We start from the raw sequence: 19669 nt of genomic DNA, 5'->3' as shown, positions 1-19669 counted from the left end.
TGGCTCGTACAGCAATAACTCACCACTTAATGAACAACCAACGGAAGCGCCTCCGATAGCTCACAACACAACAGACCTTACAACTTTCCACCAAGTCTTCTCTCTCCCTAACCAAACTCAGTAGGATGCTACATTCCCCTTCCAAATCACCTTAATTTATGCTGGCAAACAGGAGTTAGGGAAGTGGAGCTTCATGATTACACATGATGCTCTCTCAGGTTCCTGGCCCGGGCCTGTCCCGGTAACGTCTTATATAATATATTCACGTGGGCGTACGTCAACTTTAAGTGCCTTATTTTTTTTCAAGATAGTTCATTAGAAATAGCACTTTACAGAGTGTATGAAGGCAGCCTAAGTTGGGTTGCACTTTAGCCCCTGAGCGGAGAGATCATAATATTGCAAACCGAGTCATTGTTAGCCGCTGTTGATTAACACGGTAAGTTTTCATTTCGTGACTAATTAATTATCGACTTCTCATCCCTTTCCGAAGCAGCTTCTCAGCCTCACAAGCGATAGCTTTCTTGCTCTAGACATGCTTTATTTAGCCAGAGCTTGGCCAAATACCAAGATTTCCACGGCCACAGGAAGAGCCCCCAAAGTTTGTACTGCGAAGAGAGGAGTCCGGGCAGGCTGGAGTTGTGCTCGACTCCCAGCTCTCGGAGAAGACGTTGCCAGAGCTAAACCCAGGGAAGTCTTTAGAATTATTTAGGTGCGGGACCAGTATAGATATTATTGAAATTTTAGGTGAAGTTATAACTGAGTGCTTCCATCGAGCCAAATGAAATGCTGCTTGCAGTAATTGGATTCAGCTGACTAACTTGGCAGGCCAGCAGCTTGGAGGCATACAGCTAAGAAAAATGTTCACTGCTTTTAACTTCTGATCGAGCAGAGCAACACGCAATAGAAAATAAAAATAAAAAAATAAACACCTTAACTTTCTCCCTTTCCCTTCGCCTCCCGCCCTGTTTCCCGCGGGGCACTCCGACCCCCGCGGAGGACTCGCCCGGGTGACTCGGGGCGGTCAGGGTCTGCTACAGCCTTTACACACGCTCCTGCTCGACAGCACAACTCCGGGCTTTACGCAGGAGCTCTACAACAGACGACCGAGAGTTCACCCGAGCTCCACGCAGGCCACCAGTTCCTGGGAGAGCCGGGCCAGTTGCAACAGCCCAAGAGGGAGCTGAAATATAAGTGTATTGGGAGAGGCTGTGTGGTCGCTACCAGATCCCTAGTTCGCCCAGAGAGACACCGGTCCCCCCCAGGCGTCTTCCCACAACCTTATTGATCAAACCACACAAACGCAGGACAAGAAACTTCTCAGTAGATAAATATCAAGCCGTGCTTCAAACAGCATGTGTAACTCGAAGGCATGAGCATACCGGTAATAGCAGCACTAAAACAACTAGGGGAGGAAAACAGCAGCCACTAAGGAAAACGAATCCACGGAGAGGGAAAAAGGTTCGGGAAGACACTTGGCACGAATATTTAAGAGACTCTATATAAGAGCTACATTACCGATGAGCCTATTTTAAATCGCCCTTTACAAATCAACACGGCTACCCCCTGCCCGGCTATCCACGGCAACGCATTAACGTGATGCTCAATCTTACTTTGGCAATGGGAGCATCTAGCAAAGTTGTCTCTCCCTCCTTTCTTTGCTTATTTGTAATTCCCTTCCTGAAACCACCCAAAACTAGGAAAAGGATAGGGTTAAACGTAATCCTCTAGCCTTTGGAAAGGACTCCACTTTTTATTTAAAGAACATAATACAAAGAAGATGCAGCTTAAAACGTTCAAGGAAGTGGAGACCACTCCATATAGTCGCAGCCGCTATGGGCAGAGATCGCAAACAAATTCCAGACCATCTCTGAGTAAAGGCGATAATACAGCCCCTGCGGTTAAACGTCCCATTTTGTCATGCAGTTGCTTACCTGTGTATCAATTTATCATAAACCTGGGCTCCTCACTTTTCAGGATCTGCGCTTGCAGTTCTTAGAATATATCCTTCACCCTTTGTCTGCAGACAATACTCTCCTAAACCTGATCTTGCGGTTTTACAGACATTTCCATACACCAGAATTCCCGATAGAACGAAAACAGGCTCAGGCTCAACTACCAATAAAAGAAAGCGAGTGGAAATCGGAATTTGTTGGGCTTTAAAAAAAAAAAAATCAACACACAACCCTTTAGCCATCAGCGTCCTGGAACCAACGACAGCAATTGGCCGGCTCCTGGTTTGTTTTGGTTTTAAATCGTGCGGCCATTGATGAATTTTGGGGGCGAGCAGGAGAAATCCCTTTATAATCAGAAATATAGGCACTGCCTTAAAATACAGGCATATTGGCCCACGTGATCGCAGAGCAGCGCGCCGGGGCCGAGGCTGGCGCGCTCCCCGCGCCCCCGCGCAGCGGGAATGCCGCGCCGGGCCCCGCGGGGCGGGCGGCCCCCCGCGCCCCGGCCCGCCCGGCCGCGCTGCCCAGCCCGCGCTCCTTCCGCACCGCGGCCGCGCCGCCCGCACTTACGCGCCCCGCGGGGCCGGCGGAGCCCGGGAAAAGGTGAATTCCGCGGGATGATCCCAGGGCGCAGAAATTCCCAGCGGAGACGGAGGAGGTATTTGGGACTCGCTGCGGCCCAGGGCCTGTGCCGGGGGCAGCTCCGCAGCGGCGCTGCTCTGGCGGATAGGCGCTGGGGCCCACTGGTGTGCGCGAATTTTTGCTTTCTCCGTACCGGGAAGATGCGGGGCAGCGGGGACTACCCGTCTGGAGGCTGAACAAGCGCCGGGAAAAAAATCCTTATGACATTTGTGCGTGTGTGTGTCTGCCCTGATCCTGCCTCCCTTCTCTGTGTGTATGAAGAGACATAGAGCAAGCACGGTGTATATCCGTCATGTGTGCCAACAAAGCTCCCTAACAATTCCAGTTCGGCAAAAAATTTATATATATATGCATATATATATATACACACATATATTAGCTCCTCTGATTTTTCTAACATATCTGTAGCTATAAATACACCACACCTAATCTAACATCTGCTATGATTTCATTACCATCCAAAGCATGGGGATGTGACAGTAACGTATTACCTTACAATACTAACCATAAGTGCATTGTAACATTTATCTAAATTACATTGCTTTTCCTGACTTTGCAAACCAGTTATAAAAAGATTGGAGTCCAGTGATGGAAACATAAGTTTAATGTAAATTATTGTGTATGGCTTCGGATTTATAATCCTATATTTCTTCGAAATGATGCACTTAAATCTCGCCTCAAGTAAGAGGTAATGGTTCTTTATATCCTCTTCCGTCAGCCATATATTTCGGTGTCTGGGTAGTTTTGCCGAGCCCCCCGCGCTCGCGTGTCTGTGTGTACATACAGCAACCCCTACACGCACAGCGTGTTCTGCATACTTGTGTACATACACACAAAGCCGAACATAATTCTGGCCGCTGTTTAGACATTTTGGATGACGGAGAGGTCTTTCACGTCCTACACAAAAATGCGAGGGAGAAGCTGGACACGAGCAAAGAGCACGAAGAGGATTCAGAAGAAAACGTCTTTTCGGAGAACGGTTCGGAACCCCCTGGAAAAAAGCCTCACAGCCCTAGGGTGTCTTTTCAGAGTATAGGGGGGGGGAAAAAAAAAAAAAAAAAAAAAAAAAAAAAAAAAAAAAAAAAAAAAAAAAAAAAAAAAAAAAAAAAAAAAAAAAAAAAAAAAAAAAAAAAGACGAAATTTAACGTGAGCATGGAGGGGACGGCTCAAAGAAAGAAGCACCTTCGCCACCACCAGAATTAAGACATCGTAAAGGGGACTGAAAAAGTATTAAGGAAATGTTAATCCTTTGGCTGGTGGGACTCCAGCTTTGCGCGAATTTGTCTCCAGTAAGGATCTAAGACTTCTTCAATCGGAGCATATGTTCATAGAGCAATAAAACAGAAAGATTTACAGTCTCCGCCCGCCCCCCAGCAGCCTCATACCCTTTCAGGAATTACTTATGATGATTTATAACAACAACTCCGGCAATTGTCAAACTGATAAAATAGCCTGGGCTATATGCGAGAATAAACGCTCTTATGAAAGGGCTACGATTTATGTTCAGGTCCATTTTACTGCTTGTCTTGGTGGAGTTTGGTTTCTTTCCCGGCCCAATAGGATAATATAAAACTTCATTGATAAAAACGTAGGAGTCCTCGTGAAGTAGCAAATCTGTTCCTTAGTCACTAGCAAAGCACATAAACATTTGTCATCTTTGAATAATTGAATTAATGTGTTATTGTTTGAATGTATAATTCATAACATAGGAAACTTTGTCTCTGTCCTGCCTCCGAAACGGAAGCAATAAAAAGCTACAATCTAGGTTTTTTTAGAAATTACTCCAGCAAGGGATAATAGAGAATATCCTGTTTGCAGAAGGTATTTCCAGATGATTGGGATTTCACAGAGAAATCTCAGACTCGTCGTCCATATTCTATGGAGTTTACAAGCAGTGGCTTTGTATAAAAACACAAATCCTACTTTCCCCTACTCCGAGCTATTGATCCGGGACTCGAAAGCCGGCATGCCCGCTTGGGGGGCTGGATTCGCCCGAGGTCCCCCGCAGCCCCGCGCCGGGCTGCGAGTCTCGGGCGAGCAAGGACGGCGGGCAGGGCAGGAGCGGGCAGGGCGGCAGGGGCAGCGGGGCCGGAGCCGGCCTTTGTGCGGGCGGCAGGGGGAAGGCGCGCTCGGCGCTGGCTCCGGCCCCGCTGTCAAAGACGCACGGCAAAATTTACGACCCTGCTTGCGAAGGAGCTGAGGGCCTTTCCCCGCCGCTGGGACCGGGCAACGGCTGCCCTGACAGTCGCATTGTTTCCTCCGCGATGCTCCGCGCCTCCCCGCGCAGGCAGCCGCGGCCAGCGCCGCCACCCCAGGAGGCGGGCGGGCGGTCAGCCTCCCTGCTCCGCGGTGCTCCGCGGCGCTCCGCGCTCGTCCTCTTTCCCCCGCTCCCTGGGAAGCAAAGGTCACCGCTTGCGCCCGGTCCGGTTCCCGGCCGCTGCCGAGCTGGAAATCAGGAAGCAGCGTGCCCTATTTGTCAAGTGTTTGACAGCTGAGTTCATTAAGGCTTAAATAAGGAGAAATAAAAATAAAAAATATTTACGTACCATGCGTCTCTTTTTCAGCAGCTACCAAAGAGCTAGGTGTGCAGGGAGAGGGACTGCACTCTTTGTATATTATATTCTTGGGATCTCTTCAGTTTTCAAGTCTGATAGAGTCCTTTGCTTGGCAGATTAATGACGACTCCGTGTTTCTTAAGGGACGTGCTGAATTAATTATTTCGCAAATCACGTGGTCAGGACTTGTAGAAATCTATTCTTATCATCTTCCTTGCACTTTGAAATTCTGCCTGTTATGACTGTTCCTAGCAAGATTATTTTGGTCTCTAGGCTTGGGGGGAAGGAGGAAAAAAAAAAAAAAAAAAAAAAAAGGAAAAAGAATCAGGGGAAAGGGCTAACAAACATGGCCGTTGGAAGCGGTGTGGCTCTGCACCGAGAGGTCCCTATTTACTGTACTGTACAGTGAGTGGGGTTTGCTATTGACTCTGCCTTTCCTCTTCATTCTTACCTTAACGACTAGTGGTGATATAATATACAGAACTGTATTGATGTATCGGGAGTAACAGGAGGAGCTATTAAAGAGGAGAGAGAGAAGGTGTAATCACAAAATACGCCTCAATATTTAAACTTAGCGACTGTATGCTTAGAAAGGCACCCTCACGCTCCCCTCCATGCACTCGGGCAGTAGAGACACATGTCTTCTGCTGTGCACCCTGCTCCTTGGCTGGGCTGAGCCAGAGACTGTACTTTTGGACTCGTGCCTTGACCACGCTCCAGGAGAGGACAAGCCCTCAGTGACAAGTACTTATTACAAAAATAGTGCGATCGACTTCTCCTGGCTAGATGTATGTGTTATTGTCTGAGGTGCTTACACAGGGGAGAAAAAAATGTTTGCCTTAGTTGCAGGGGAAAGTTTAAAATCTCCAAGTTTGTGTTTTCTTGTGATCTTCCTTTTGCATCCACTGTCAAAATGAGAGTTACTGCTCAGGAAAAGCTAGTCTCTACATTGCAATTTGAAATTTCCATTTCTTTCTTGCATTGGTTCCTTCCAGGACTCACCTAAAAGGCACACATCTGCGTGGGGATCGAGGTGACTTCAGGTGTGGCTCCTTGACTCCTACCACACATGCAGAAATCCGGGAGTCATTCTAGGAGGGCTTGTTAAATGCAAAGCAGCAGCAAATGGATGACAGGCACTTTTAACTGCAGCCTAAAAGTAAATATAGACTCCAGCTTGGCCTAGAGTCACACCATTATGGCTGGGGCAAACAGCAAACCTGTTCAAAGGGACATTTGGAAGGATGCTATGCAGAGTCACTCATCTTTTAACACTGTAATGATGGGAGGGACCAGCATTTTCACAGAAGAGAGATCTACCTTGTAAGCACTGTTTGTTCAAGGTACAAACCAGAATCTATTTCGCTACACCTTTTATTATTTCGAAATTATGTGGAGATCTTACATCAAAACTACAGGCGACAGTTAGTATAAATAACGCTTTAATCAATGGCAGCAAAACATCAGCAAAGTCTATAAAAAGCATCACACTTTAACAGAGATGAGAATATTTGCTGAACAATGCGACCGTTTAACAAAGGCTCCAATCCACAACGTTCACCCATGATCAACAAAAATAACCGGCTTCGCTTCATACACAAAATATCTCTGGAGAAGGGTTTAAACCACTAAAAAATAAACCTCAGGTTCGTTTTGCACCGGAGATAAGAACCAGTGGGTGCTCCTGGTCGCTATTACAGACATTCCTGACCCTTCAGAGCATTGGCAGCTGAAAACTACTTCTTTTTGGTACTTTCTGCCTCCACTTCAAGTATTCTCCGATCTTACAGCGCAATTACACCTATGTAAACCTATAGTGCCCCGGCCTCGCTCAAAGGGTGCTTGCAAACAGGGTTGTAAGAGCTGTGCCTGCTGAACCCAACACTCGTCCCGGAGTTATTAACATTTCAAAAGACAATGAGACAAATTCTGCTCGCAGCTACATCCCTGTTTGACTTCAGTGGGCGGGGGAAGGTAATCTGGGAGCAGAAGTTGGTCCTTTAACTTCGGGAGCCATCTCGGTCGATTAGAAGCACAAAGCAAGGATTTGCTTATCCGAGGCCATTATTTTCCAGAACTGTACCACAGATGCCAAAGTAGGTGTCTCTCTCTCAGAACACATTTTCCCTGCTCGCAGTCAACTTATCACAGACTTTAAGTAAACAGCGGGGGTCCGGGAGGGGGATTTTCAAGAAGAGCAGCTAGAGAGGTTTTACTTCTCCACACCCTTTTTTTCCCCCCCTTTATTTTCGTAGATTCGTCTGAAGAGTGAAAGGATGGCTTTGAACAGCTCTGGAGAGGAAAGGCCACTACCGAAGGAACCTGGTGTAACAAAACTTGAAAACTTGTCTCAGGAATTCCCTCCTCAAGCCCTGCTGCTAGCTGCTCTCCATACCAGAGAAAGGGAAGGGTATTTTGGGTCCAAAAGGTTAAGGGTTTAGAGGTCACTCTTCCCGGCTGAAATACAACTAATCGAATAGAAAATTTGTCCTCTGGGTGAACCTGTTCCTGCAATTTAGCCGAACTTCAGTAAAATACCTTTTCAGCTTCTCAACGTGAAGGCGCCAGAAAAAAAGACGTCTTTACTATGTATGAACTCGGTGCTTTTTGTCATAGAAACAATGATGCGAATAATGCGGGAATATCCATCTTTAATATCACGACGTGGAGATATTCAAGTATTGCCATGTGCAAGTCTGAGAACTGGGCTAACCCTAAGGAAGAACAAAGAGTTTTCTCCAGGCTCTAAAACAAAAGAGCAAGTCTTAAAGACACTTTGCGGACTTCTAGGAATGAGAAAAAGGCAGAAATTAACTGCTGACCACAGTTAACACTGCTGAATACACCCTTGTTGAAAAGTTCGCTTTTTATTTTCGAATTAATTTAATCCCATTTTGGCCGCTGTTTTCCCGAGCGAGCCCAAAAGCCTTGAGTCCTCGATGGGAAGCACCCAGCCTGGAGAAGGGCACGTTAACTCAGCCCCTGCTCTTTCCACCTCCCTTCAGTTTTGGTATGAGTTTCATTCTTTACCCCTTTTCTCTTTAATAAAGGGACCACCTCGTTACAATTTCGACTATATAGTTCCTCTCCCAGGCTGCCCTGAGGGTACAGGAGATAAGGGCTGAGCTTTAAAATCGCCTGAGCGGAGGTGTAAGTGGCTGAGGGAGCTGGTTTGGTTGGCTTTCGTAGTTACAGCGCACTAAAACTTTGGCAACCAGCAGTCAGGGCCAAATCAGTATTAGACGAGCTCTATTCCCATGCAAGCCTTTCCTCTTTCCATGAAAGCAACTTGCTGAGCTTTCCAACCGTTGCAGTCATGTGTCGTGGTTTGCTTAAAAACAATCACTGTTCTTAAAACAAACAAAAAACAACACCAAAAACCTAAACAAACCCAAACCACAAAAATCCAACAGACCAAAATGAACCTAAAACAAAACAAGACAGCAGCCAACATAGCCTATCTCTCTTTAGCAGAAAAGAAATTTGAAATCTGCTTGAAATAATGTATTCAGTTTTCAGCTTTGAATGGCTCAGGTTATATCAGAAATCACATTAACTTTTCACTTTTTTTTGGTGACGGTGGTAGTTCTATTGTTTGTTTCGAGTTTGTTGGGGTTTGGGTTTGTTTTTGGGGGGGGAGGAGGTGTTTTTTGTGGTCTCCCCTCTTTTTTTTCTTTTTTTTCCCCTTTCCATTTTTAAAATGAGGTATTGATGGTTTAAAGCACAGCGCTGAGCAGCAGACTTTGGAAACAGATTTCAAGCCTGTAAGCTCTGGATGGCACACGATAAGGAGCAGGGACGCTTTTCCTATTCACAAAGGAGGAAAATAATAAAAAAAGGGGGGACAAGAAAGTTGTGTACGTTCAAGACAAGTAAACATTACATATGTGTTGATGAGATTGGGAAGGAGAAACACTGTATTTCAGCTCCTCTTCCCCGTTTTTGGTTTGACTATTTTTCTTTTTGTCTTCACTCTTCTATGTAACAAATAAATAAATACGCTACCACTATCAGAACATAAAATAACCCGTTTTCACTTAATTCCTATGCACACCTTCTGAGACGTTATGGAAATGAGCAAGTATTTTCATCACACCAAGAAAGGTAAAGCAGCACAAAAAAAGTTCACATTTAATAGTCTTTATGTTCAAATAAAAGACTATACTATGAATTTCCTGTCCTCAACTTGCCCAAAATGCATCCGTGCCCAAATTGCATGGGATAGAAAGACAATTAAAAGTATAAATCCCAGAATAAAGCATCCAATCTTCACTTTCGAATTCAAAACTGAAACACAGGACAGTTTCATTTTCAATGATTTATTACTTTTTAAGGACAGAAGGTCTCATTTAATATTTTCCCAATTCCCACTGCCTGCGTGATGGTTTGTTTTTTTTTCTTCCCCCTTTCTCTTTCTTTCCCCTTTTTTTGTTTTCCTTTTTTAAGTTGTGCTAGAAGAGGCAAATAAAATAAAGTCCAAAGTAGCGTCATTTTGTCTCCTTTGTACAACAGTACCTTAAAGAAAGATGACAGTTTCTCGTGTCCTTAGCTGCTACATGCAGGTTCTGCTTGGGCACTGTCAGTTATGTACAGTACTGGTCAGAAGCGAAGGATGAAATGGAAAATTTCACCTCTTCTACAAAGTTGTCAAGTCAGTCTGATGGTCCTTGGAACCAGTTTGTAAATGGGGGTTTGAACCAGATGAAGAAGACCTGCCCTTCGTGTTGGGCAGTTTGTGATCTTTTTTCCACTTCATTCTTCTGTTCTGAAACCAGATCTTGATCTGGCGCTCAGAGAGACACAAAGTGTGGGCTATCTCGATACGGCGGCGCCTGGTCAGGTACCTGTTAAAATGAAATTCTTTTTCCAGTTCTAGGACTTGCTGTCTGGTGTAAGCTGTGCGGGAGCGTTTAGGTTCCCCTCCGTTGTAATTGGGATTCACTGGGAAAAAAATACGGAGAACTTTACAAAGCTAATCTTGACTTGCCGGTTCGACTTTACAAAAGAAAACCTTATGAGCTGCGAGCATGTGGCCGGGCTGGATTCGTCCCAGTTGCTTACAATGGACGGGCTGCTCTCCCCCACGTTTGAGGCAGGCACTACGGGCACACGCAGCTAGGTAGTCTGGGAGCCTCTAGCAGGCTCCTAAAATGGAGTTTTATCCTGCACGGCAAAGCCCCGCGTGGCCAACAGCCTATTTCCTCAGCAATAAAAATTTATGGCGAGTGTAATTGGCCACCTCGGCTTAAAAAGCTCGTCCACGAGCCTGGCAGGGGCTCGGGCAAGCGCCGCCGAGGACGATCGGAAGCAGGGTAGAAGAGCAAAGTAAGAAGAGGATCCTTACCCGAGTTTACATGGACTTTCTTCATCCAGGGATAAACTACTGCTGGCTGCTTAACTGCGGAGCCGTTTGGGGGTTTGAGGGCCGGCTGCTGGCTGCAGGCTCGCGAGTTGGACATTGGAGGCGGTGGACAATGCTCTGCTGGGCCGGGGAAGTGGCTTGCCGGGCCGGATTGCTCCTGTCCGTGACCCCGCGGCTGCCCGGCAGAGCCTTGGGCATTGCTACAGCTAAAGGGTTGCTCGCTGTAGTTTGACCGTGGATAGAGTCCCTGGTGCTGGAAATCAGAGCCTTGCGAGGCACTGTAGTACTCGGCCCCCTGCTCGCCTAGGTAGCTATTCTGCAAATATTCCTCGCAAGGAGGAAATTTGGGATCCACATACTTAGAGTTCACCATATACGAACTCATGGCCATTAATTTCTGAAGGTAGAAAATACTAATTTTTCTCGTGTTGTCTTTTTTTCCCCTGCCATAGAGCCCTCCTACTTGCTGTCAACTGAATAAAGTTAGGCGGGCATGTGACCGGCCCGGCCAATGGGGAGCCGGGCGCCCACCGCCGCATTTCCCCGCATTTTCCCCGATTCCACTCAATAACATCCCTCTGACTGGGTGACCCCCCTCTCCGGCGGGCCGCACCCCCAAACCAGGTACCGGAGGTGTAGGGGTACCCCGGGGCGGTGGCCGCTGCCCTGCCCACAGCCTTTTGTCTGAGCCGGCTTCCCCCAGCCCCGGGGGATGCAGACCCGCCGCCGGATTTACCAGCCAGCATCACCGCCGGGGCTTGGTACCTTGCTTTAAATAAAATTTAAAAAAAAAAATCGAAAGGAATATACGGAGCGATGAGCTGAAGCGGGGTTAAAAAAGAGGAAACTGCTAAGCAGTAGAGGAAAAGAAAAGCCGTCAAAGAAGAGGGTAATATGATGTACAATAGATCTGTCCTGTCTTTGTCTCGCAGAGGTCATCCAAAAGTTACCAGAATTTAGTTCTGCTGAATAAAATTAGGCAATCAGTAACTTCTCATTCACTTTCAAGTCTCAATATATACGTGTGCGTACGTATGCGCGCACAGACGCAAACGCCAACGTATAAATATAAATCTATACATGTATATATGTAAAATCATACAGATGGCAAGAAACAGTTCACTTTTAACTACTAAAGTTCAATCAACTGAACTGGTGACGTCATTTAATTAGGTTAAAAATATCACGGGTTTAATGAGATAAATTCGGTCTTCATTCATCAATATCATGCCTGGAGCACAAGTAAATACATTCCAGTCAGACGAAGGCTGCTTTTGCTGCTGTCGTAAATATTTTGGTGTGATCTGGACCCTTGACAGAGAAATTTTGCTAACGTCTGGCATATCTAGCTAATTTATGAGTATCTTTTAAAAGAGTCATTCACTGATTGGTAAATAATTTCTTTCTCCTCCCCCCTTCCCCCCGAAAATTTGTAGCTTCTGGTGAGATTAATTGTTTAAATTCACAGATTTTCGGTGAAAGTTAGGACTGAAAGACAATTGAAGTTTAAAAAAAAGTCCTAAAACCTAGCAATTAGGAGCGAGGCAGCAAAACTTTTATAATTTTTGAGTGTTCAGCACGCACATGCCTCTTGATTCCACCCGTATTTAAACTTCTAACCATTTGCAGAAAGGTGAAGTTTTTGCATCGACCATATATTCCCCTAGAATCGAATCTGTGACTATATGAATATCACACAAATTCGGTTCTACAGGGTATATATAGACAACGTAATAACATTCTGTTTTCATCTATAATATAGCAGGTCTTTGCAATTCTCTTAGTTTCTTACTGTCTTCTGAGGAATGTAAACTACTCTGCTGGGACTCAGTTCTGAAATACGGATTTGCAGGAAGGTGGGATTTCGGAAAAGATTCATCCTTGTTATAATTGCTGCAATAGAGCTATACGAGTCTCCACCAAATCATAACGACGAATTTCGCCTACCAAATTCTCAGAAAGACCTGCCGTTCTCTTTAAATTCTCTGCCGTTTACGTCCTCGCTACGGAAAACTGACCTGATCGGTCAAATTGTGCTATTTAGAATAATAATGGTTAAAGTAATTTAGAAAGGAGTCTTTAACTATTTAGACTAACACGAATCCGAAGAGATTCTCCATAATCAGAATTCCCCCCCCCAATAAAAAAGAATAAAAAAAAAAAAAAAAAAAAAAAAAAAAAAAAAAAAAAAACCACAAACGAAACAGAAGTAAAACAGTCGACAACAGAAACAGCGGTTGGTGAAAAAGATGAGATTAAAGGCTGGAGTTAGTTGCTCTCGGGAAGAAGAGAGTTTCCAAATTTACCTTCATCCCATTATGCTGGTCTAGCTATTATCCCCGCGAGCTGCCCGCGAGCCGCAGCCTCGCACCCTCCCAGGTTTTCCCCTCCGTAGCGTTTATGGTGAAGGGCAGGGCGAGAGGTCATCCGAAATCATTTACAAACATATCACAAAGTTTCATTATTTTTACTTTGTCGACAGCGGCACACAGGAGTACAAAAGTTCATGAATTGTGTCTGACCCAGCTCCTCACTGCTGTCCTGCGGTCAACCTCTTCTCCTTCCACTATTTAAAACAGGCACCATAAGGACAAATAATGGTGCGGGTGTGATACATCCAACCACTGCGGAGGGTGGATTTGGGGGTGTTGCGCTTATCCGAGCGGTGTGTACCAGTTTGTTTGCCTGGTTCCAACTCCCAACTGCCTGATCTGGGAGATGCTATTTTTAAACATCTGCTTTCTTACCACTGCTGTGGTGCCTTCTTCACAGCAAGTGCAACTCGAAGCGACTTTGTGTCCTTAATCCTCCCCCCCCCCCCCCCCCGGCTTATTTAAATCTCCACACAACTATTTTAAGCGCCTCGCCCCGCTTTCTCCTCCTTTCTCTGAGGGGAGGGGGTACCCCCCGCCTCCGCGGGGGTTATTAACCACCCGGCTGAACTGGCAGGGTAACACCCCCCGCCCCCCAGTGCGAGCTCGCGTTTGGGGCAGCCCCCAGGAGCGGACAAGCCCGCCGAGGGCTGCCCAGGGAGAAGCGAAGGGTCTGGGGAAGCAGCAGCTCCCCGCTCTGCTTAATACTACACATTTTCATATTTGTTAGACGCTGTGACCTGCGTTTCACCTTATTGCACGACTTGCTCAGACAGGTCAAAGCCAAAGAGTTATTGATGAACAAAAGCGTTATATATTCACCTCCTGTTCTTCTGCCCATACAAAATACTTTTGATCTATCAGGGTTTTTGTATTCTGGTTCCTAGTCAGTATGCTAAATGTACGTTAGCAGAAAACAAGTAATCCATACGTCTAGGGCCAGCCTCGGAATAAAATGCCAAGGACATCTACGTAACGCAGGGCTGAGCTACGAGGGGAGGAAAGTTACCTATGGAATACAGTTAAAACTGCAATGCTGAAGGCGATTCTTTAGTTCGTATTTATAGGGCTTGAAAATCAATAGAGCCACGTAAGGCAAAAAGACAAGGAGAAGCTTAGCACAGGCAATGAAATAGGTTATTTATCAGGAAGCAGGGAGAGGAAACGGGGAAATGCAAACAAACACAGTTCCTCTCCTCTACATGCTCTCGGTCAGAGTGGGATTGGTAGTAGCGGGGAGGGCAGTGTAGAACCTAATGCATCTCCAAATATCGCAAGCTTTCTTTCCCTCTTTGAGAGACGAGCCAGTCTCAGCCTAGAACACCAGGACTGATGCTCTTAGCTCCTCACTACAGCCAGAAAGGTTCAACAGCATTTCCTGATGCACGTTTATCTGCTGCCCTCCTCTCGGTTCCCCCAGAGCAACTCAAGCAGGACCATCTGTGGTGCGAAAAGCCCTACAATAAAAGATTGCCTTCCTAAGCTCTGATACCCATTCCCGTGCCTTCACAACATTTAAATCCACATTAGAGTCTTCCCTGCCCGGAGAGAACTAGCAGCAGCGGATCAGCTCTACCGCCCGCAGGACTCGGATGCAGCTGGGCTGTCCCGGCTGGCCAGCGCGGACCGCTCCCAGCTCCCATCACTTCTTTCACCCAGTCACCAGGCTGTATCAAACGAGGGGAACATCAGAAAGCAGGCACAGCTCTGCTTGGGATCCCATCTGGAGAAAACAGTGGGAGTAGCCAAGGTTATGAGGCGCTGGGACACAACGTGATCCGTTCGGGTTCTGCACAGGGAGGCGCTGTACAGTCCCGCCTAGTTGAAATGGAAACGCTGCTAATTGTCTTGGAGTGCTTAAGAGCAGGAGGACACCTGTACAGTCCTGTCATAATCCCCCAGGAGACTGCACCTCTGCTTTTAGTGCCAGCCAGAGTTATGACATGGTACCACAAACCAACTCCACAAGAGCCTTCACATGCTGACCTGGTCGTTTTCTTTTTTTTTTTTTTTTTTTTTTTAATTAATTAATTTATTTATGTTGAGTAGCAATATTCATCAGGCATCATCATTTTTAATTTTTCCAGTCTGAATGGAAGAAACAGGATTTTCAAGCAACTCAGACTCTACAAGAAATAAGAGGTTACTTACCGTGGATGTCCTTCCATGCTGCTGAACCTGTTGCAATAAAAACGTTTGTTACTGTTGTATTCCACATACGGGTGATATTTCTGGAGAATGGTTACAAACCACGTTTGATAGATGAAGGCAGAGAGGAACTGATGGTAAATCCTGCGAGCAGCGGAGTGGTGGGATGGAAGCCCCTTCCAAATGAGGACCACGTTGCATTCAGGCAGTTTTTTATGAACACACGCTTTCCCTGTGCCCGGGGTGTGATCTTTCACTTTTAATATTCATAGTCTAAATTTTATACCGGATAATTTCTAAAGACGGGAAAAGTCAGAGCTCCCTCTTTCACTGACGGAAAAGATGGAAAAGAAGAATAACAAAGGTTTTTCTTTTTCTTTTTTTTTTTTTTTTTTTTGTTCTGTGGCAATCCAGTCACTTAGAAATGGAATATTCAGATCACCTTTGCTAAACCATCACCCACAAAATGTCACAATACGCCATGCAACATCATATCCATGTAGAGCACAGAAAGAACTACAGTTCTATTAGAATGAATATCCGGTTACTCTAAGATAGATCCCTTTTAAGATCACCTAATTAACCTATCAGTAACCACGAGACATACATCTTTGTTTGCACTATGGAAGGATAGATTTAACTTGAACTTTCCTTCAAATATTTTAATAAATATATGCAAAGAGCACAATAAGGGAAACAAAAACACGTGCTTACTCTAATGCTCCTGAAAAGCGTCGTATATTTAAAAGTAAATACTAATGGGGAATCCTCTTCTCTAAGCTATTTTTCACCTCCTCTATTGCCTTCCTACGATATCTTGGAGAGTTATTGTTTTAAACACAGGGCAATTGCCTAGATATCAATAGTTCACTAAATAGAACTTCCCAAGATCGTTTTTGGTTGGATTTTTTTGTGTGTTTGTTTTTAGTTCTGCCCACTCTGGATAACATACAGAGCCTGAGAGGAGAGTGGACTAATATCAGCATTTTGCCACTAAGCATTCTTTTTTTTTTTTTTTTTTTTTTTTAATTTTTAAATTTTAATTAAAAAAAATGGTTAGCTGCAAATAAGAAATCCCATCAAATTCAGAAATGTCAGACAGAGACCAACCGGCTCATCCCGGCGCACCCCTAGCCACCTGAGCTCTACCTGCCCATTTCCCCCAACAGAGCTGTTCCGCGTTGCCAGGCTGGTACCCCGTTCCCATGAAGTTCCTCGGGGCACAAAGAGCCCGAGCGCGGCGGCGGGGAGGCTGAAAGCGGACTTACTGTGCGCTCCCCCCGCGGCCTGGGGGACCCGGTAGCAGAGGTGCCTGCACGGTCGCATTCCTGCCGACGGTTCCCTGCTAACACTTTCCCGATTACTGCTTCCAGGAACGAAAGCATCTGCACTTGTATGCTCTTAAACTAATTTATGGTGGGAATTATATTTTGGCTTGTCAACTCTCAAGCCATAAAACAAAGTTTATTGGAATCACGTGCTTCTAAATAGCCACTCAGGACCTATCTCTGTGGAACCATAAATAACCTTCAGCTTTAAACTTTTATTCTCTAAATAAAGGTTTGCTGAATCTGTCCTATTAAAATGGGACTGGGTCGGAATAGCGGGGATGGATGGAAGCTCAGCTGCACGGCGCTATGCCGGCCTATTTCAGGAGCGTGTGGTAGGGAAAGCTGCAAAGGGGCGTTAGCATTCCGAAGTGCTCTTCAGAAAGGAGCCGAGGGTGTTTCGCTGTGGATACCCGTTCAAACATTTCTTTATACTTCTTAGGGGACAGGGAAACCCAGCGTCAGGAGAAAACAAAACAAAAAAAACTCTAACCAACTGAAAGATGGAACGTCCTCTCTCTTTCCTGGATGTTTATGGCATTTTAATCAGGGTCCCCTGAAAAATGAGTTTGAGTCGTTTATCTCGTGAGCTGTGGCTCGGCAGAGCTGTGCCAGGGGCTGCGGGTTCGCCGGGCACCCGACGGATCTTTGTAAGTGACCAAACTGCTGCAAACAGTGAGGGTGTAGGGATTCGGAAAGGGAGAGAGTGTGAAGCCTGCCACAATGAGATCTTTGAGGACTGGAAGTTTAAGGACGGTTATAAAACAATAAAACAGCCTCGGTGTGAAGGGAGAAGGGTGTGAGTTAGCAAATGAGAATTTCAAGGAGCCCGAACACAGGAAGTCAAATGTCCCTGGCAGTCTCACAGCATGAAGAAACGCGGACAGCAGCTCGCAATCTATCACGGCTAAGATGAGGACATCGGAGAGGCCAGCAGTTCCTGGTGCGTCCAAAGAAGGATTTATACCTTCACCAGAGGGCGGGGAGCCGCATCAGCCCCGTCGGGGACCGGCCGCGAGCAGAGGGGACCAGCCACTCCTCCGGCCCTCGGGTGCGAGTGCGCCTCCGCCCGGGGACTCAGCTCTGAAAAACGAGCCAACTTCAGCTCCTTGCTGGGTAGTGGCACCAGCTGGGTGGCACCTGCTTAACACCAGTCTGCTCTTACTTGGCCGTTTCTGGCTACACAAGTCTGAAGTAGCCCAAAAGGGGCAACTCAGATCTTGCTGTACACACTAGATAGCCGAAATCACAGCTGATCAATTAGTTTTCCTACAGAGAACAAGAGGCATACCGAGATCCTTCCCTACTCCTTCTTTATGACCCAGAGTGATTTTGCATTCCACTGTTTTCCTTGCTTTTGTCAAGGCCTTAATCATATGGCATCACTTTCATGCTTTTTTTTAATGGCTTGAGATGGGAAATGGCTCTTTCCACCTCCCCTGACCAGGACAGCTGGCAGGGGCAGTGGCATTTCAGCTGCAGTGCTCAGTCTGAGAAATTTTATCAGGCCCAAGGGATCTGGCCAAGCACCCCCAGGAGAGGGGCGGACTGCCTGGCATGGGGCTGACTTCAGGGTTGCTTTGTACTGGGAGCATGAGTCATGCTCCCAGCCCAGGGCAGGCAGGGGAAAAAGCTTTCTGGGGCTCCCCAAGCCTTGCTCAGGTACCTGGGCCTGGGCACGGTGCGCCCTGAATCAGGCTTCTGGCAGCCCCTAGTTACCCTCCTTATCCAACACTTCATCCTCACTGGCCTCCAGAAGAAGGGCTTCAGCAGCAGGCAGCTGCAGGGAGCCAAAGTGCCTGTTCTCTGGAAAGGTGCGAGAAAGCCTGTATACTGGGATGTGAGGGGTAGGGTGCAATAAGAAAGTGCAATAAAGTGTGGGGAAAATAGTCTGGGATGACAAGAACCACGATGGAGAGTCAAGTGTGTTTGCCCTGGGCTTGGCACTGGGTACTTGGTACGGTGAAGGTCCTGTCCTGGGCAGTGGGGGTGACGAGTGGGCTTCAGCCCCTGCACCAGTATAGGGATTGTCCCACCCCTCCCTACATGTCTGCGATGGCTTTGGTTCTCTTGACCCATCTCATGGGCAGGAGAAGCCAACGGTTTGTAGACGAGATGCTGTCCGTGTGTGCAGGAGGAGAGGAGCCGCAGTGAGGCAGGAGGCTTGGCAACACAGCGGCCGGCCAAAGTGTCAGCCCCTGGCAAAGGGGGTGGCCCAAGCCAGGCATGTGCTTCAGGCACACGTGTCCGGGAGACTGGAGCTGGGAAAGGTGAGGCTGCGGGATAGTGAGGAATTGATGACTGAGATACAGCTCCCTGTTATCTAGGGACAAGATGAATGCAACAGTAACTGAGTAATTCTAGCCATGAGATTTTTGAAGAGGGAATTAGAACGATTTTCACATTTCCTATTCTGAAATGCAGATGTGAAAGTTGGCTTTGAAGCTCTGGCCAGTTCATTCTCTAGGCTTTTATGCAAGTTTTCATATTTGGGACTGACTATCTGGAGACGGATAAGCTGTGTAATAAAGTAACACGGTAACAATTGGTTTCCCTCTGATAATTTTGTGATAAAAAGGTTGGGGAAATTGAATCACATGTGTAAGCCACCACTGCTCTTGATGCTACTTGACAGACACGACGACTGGCATCCTACCCCAAGGACCACACTGCCAGAAAATTACAGGCTCCATCTCCGACTTTGAACACCTACCAAGCGCCTCGATAACATCCAATGCATTATGCCCCTCTGCTTTTATCATAACCCCAACCTTTCCACAGTCACCTTGTCGCCCATGCCCTCGTCAAGCAGGATGTAGGCATGCAAAGGCCCTTGCCCACAGCACCCCACGCCCGCAGGCAGATCCGGTGGCAGAAGAAGCCCGGAGCGGGCAGGGCGGTGTCGAGCCGCGCCTCGACATCAAAAGGGGGCAGCGGCGGCGACACCTCGGGTCCGCGGGGGAAGAGGGTGAGGAGTGCGGGGAAGGGAGGGGAGGCCGGGGGCCGTGGGAGCGTCTCGCCGGGGCAGGCACGGCCCGGGGCGATGGGTGCCACCAGGGTCATGTCCGGGCACGGCTCAGGAAGGTGAAGCCCGGAGGAAACAGGTGAAGCTGAGGCAGGGAACTCTGCCGGGCCCCGGCTTGCAGGAGGCAGGGAGGATGTGCGGGGGCCGGGGGCTCCGCCCGCGGGAAGGGAGCCGGCGGGAAGGAGGGCGCGGGCCGCCACGGGGTTCTGGCACCCACTTCAAAGGGACAGGGTGGGAAAAGGTGGGTGCCCGACATCAAAGGGCGGGCTGGTGACCGGGAGGGCG

The 19669-nt window shown here is 47.1% G+C and overlaps 1 protein-coding gene across 1 annotated transcript; it reads right to left on the bottom strand.

The window, feature by feature from the left end:
• Positions 1–9343: 9343 nt before the first annotated feature.
• On the bottom strand, positions 9344–11950 carry HOXD4 (homeobox D4). Its single transcript, XM_027733695.2, has 2 exons — positions 10494–11950; positions 9344–10090 (listed from the first exon to the last, which is right to left on the bottom strand). The coding sequence occupies exons 1-2, from the start codon at positions 10900–10902 to the stop codon at positions 9786–9788; spliced, it is 714 nt and encodes a 237-aa protein (XP_027589496.1). The 5' UTR covers positions 10903–11950; the 3' UTR covers positions 9344–9785.
• Positions 11951–19669: the final 7719 nt, after the last annotated feature.

The sequence above is a fragment of the Pipra filicauda genome, unplaced genomic scaffold (assembly GCF_003945595.2).
Source record: "Pipra filicauda isolate LSUMZ 115617 unplaced genomic scaffold, ASM394559v2 scaffold5_size6683894_pilon, whole genome shotgun sequence".
In the NCBI taxonomy this organism is placed as follows: domain Eukaryota; kingdom Metazoa; phylum Chordata; class Aves; order Passeriformes; family Pipridae; genus Pipra; species Pipra filicauda.
The sequence above is the reverse complement of the archived record's forward strand: the minus strand, read 5'-3'. Positions and strand labels throughout refer to the sequence as shown.

Excerpts from the sequence above, each read along its gene's own strand:
- HOXD4 (XM_027733695.2), bottom strand. The coding sequence starts at position 10,902 with ATGGCCATGAGTTCGTATATGGTGAACTCTAAGTATGTGGATCCCAAA. Across the intron at positions 10,091-10,493 it reads GAAAGTCCATGTAAACTCGG|TGAATCCCAATTACAACGGA; the intron begins GTAAGGATCCTC and ends TTTTTTTCCCAG.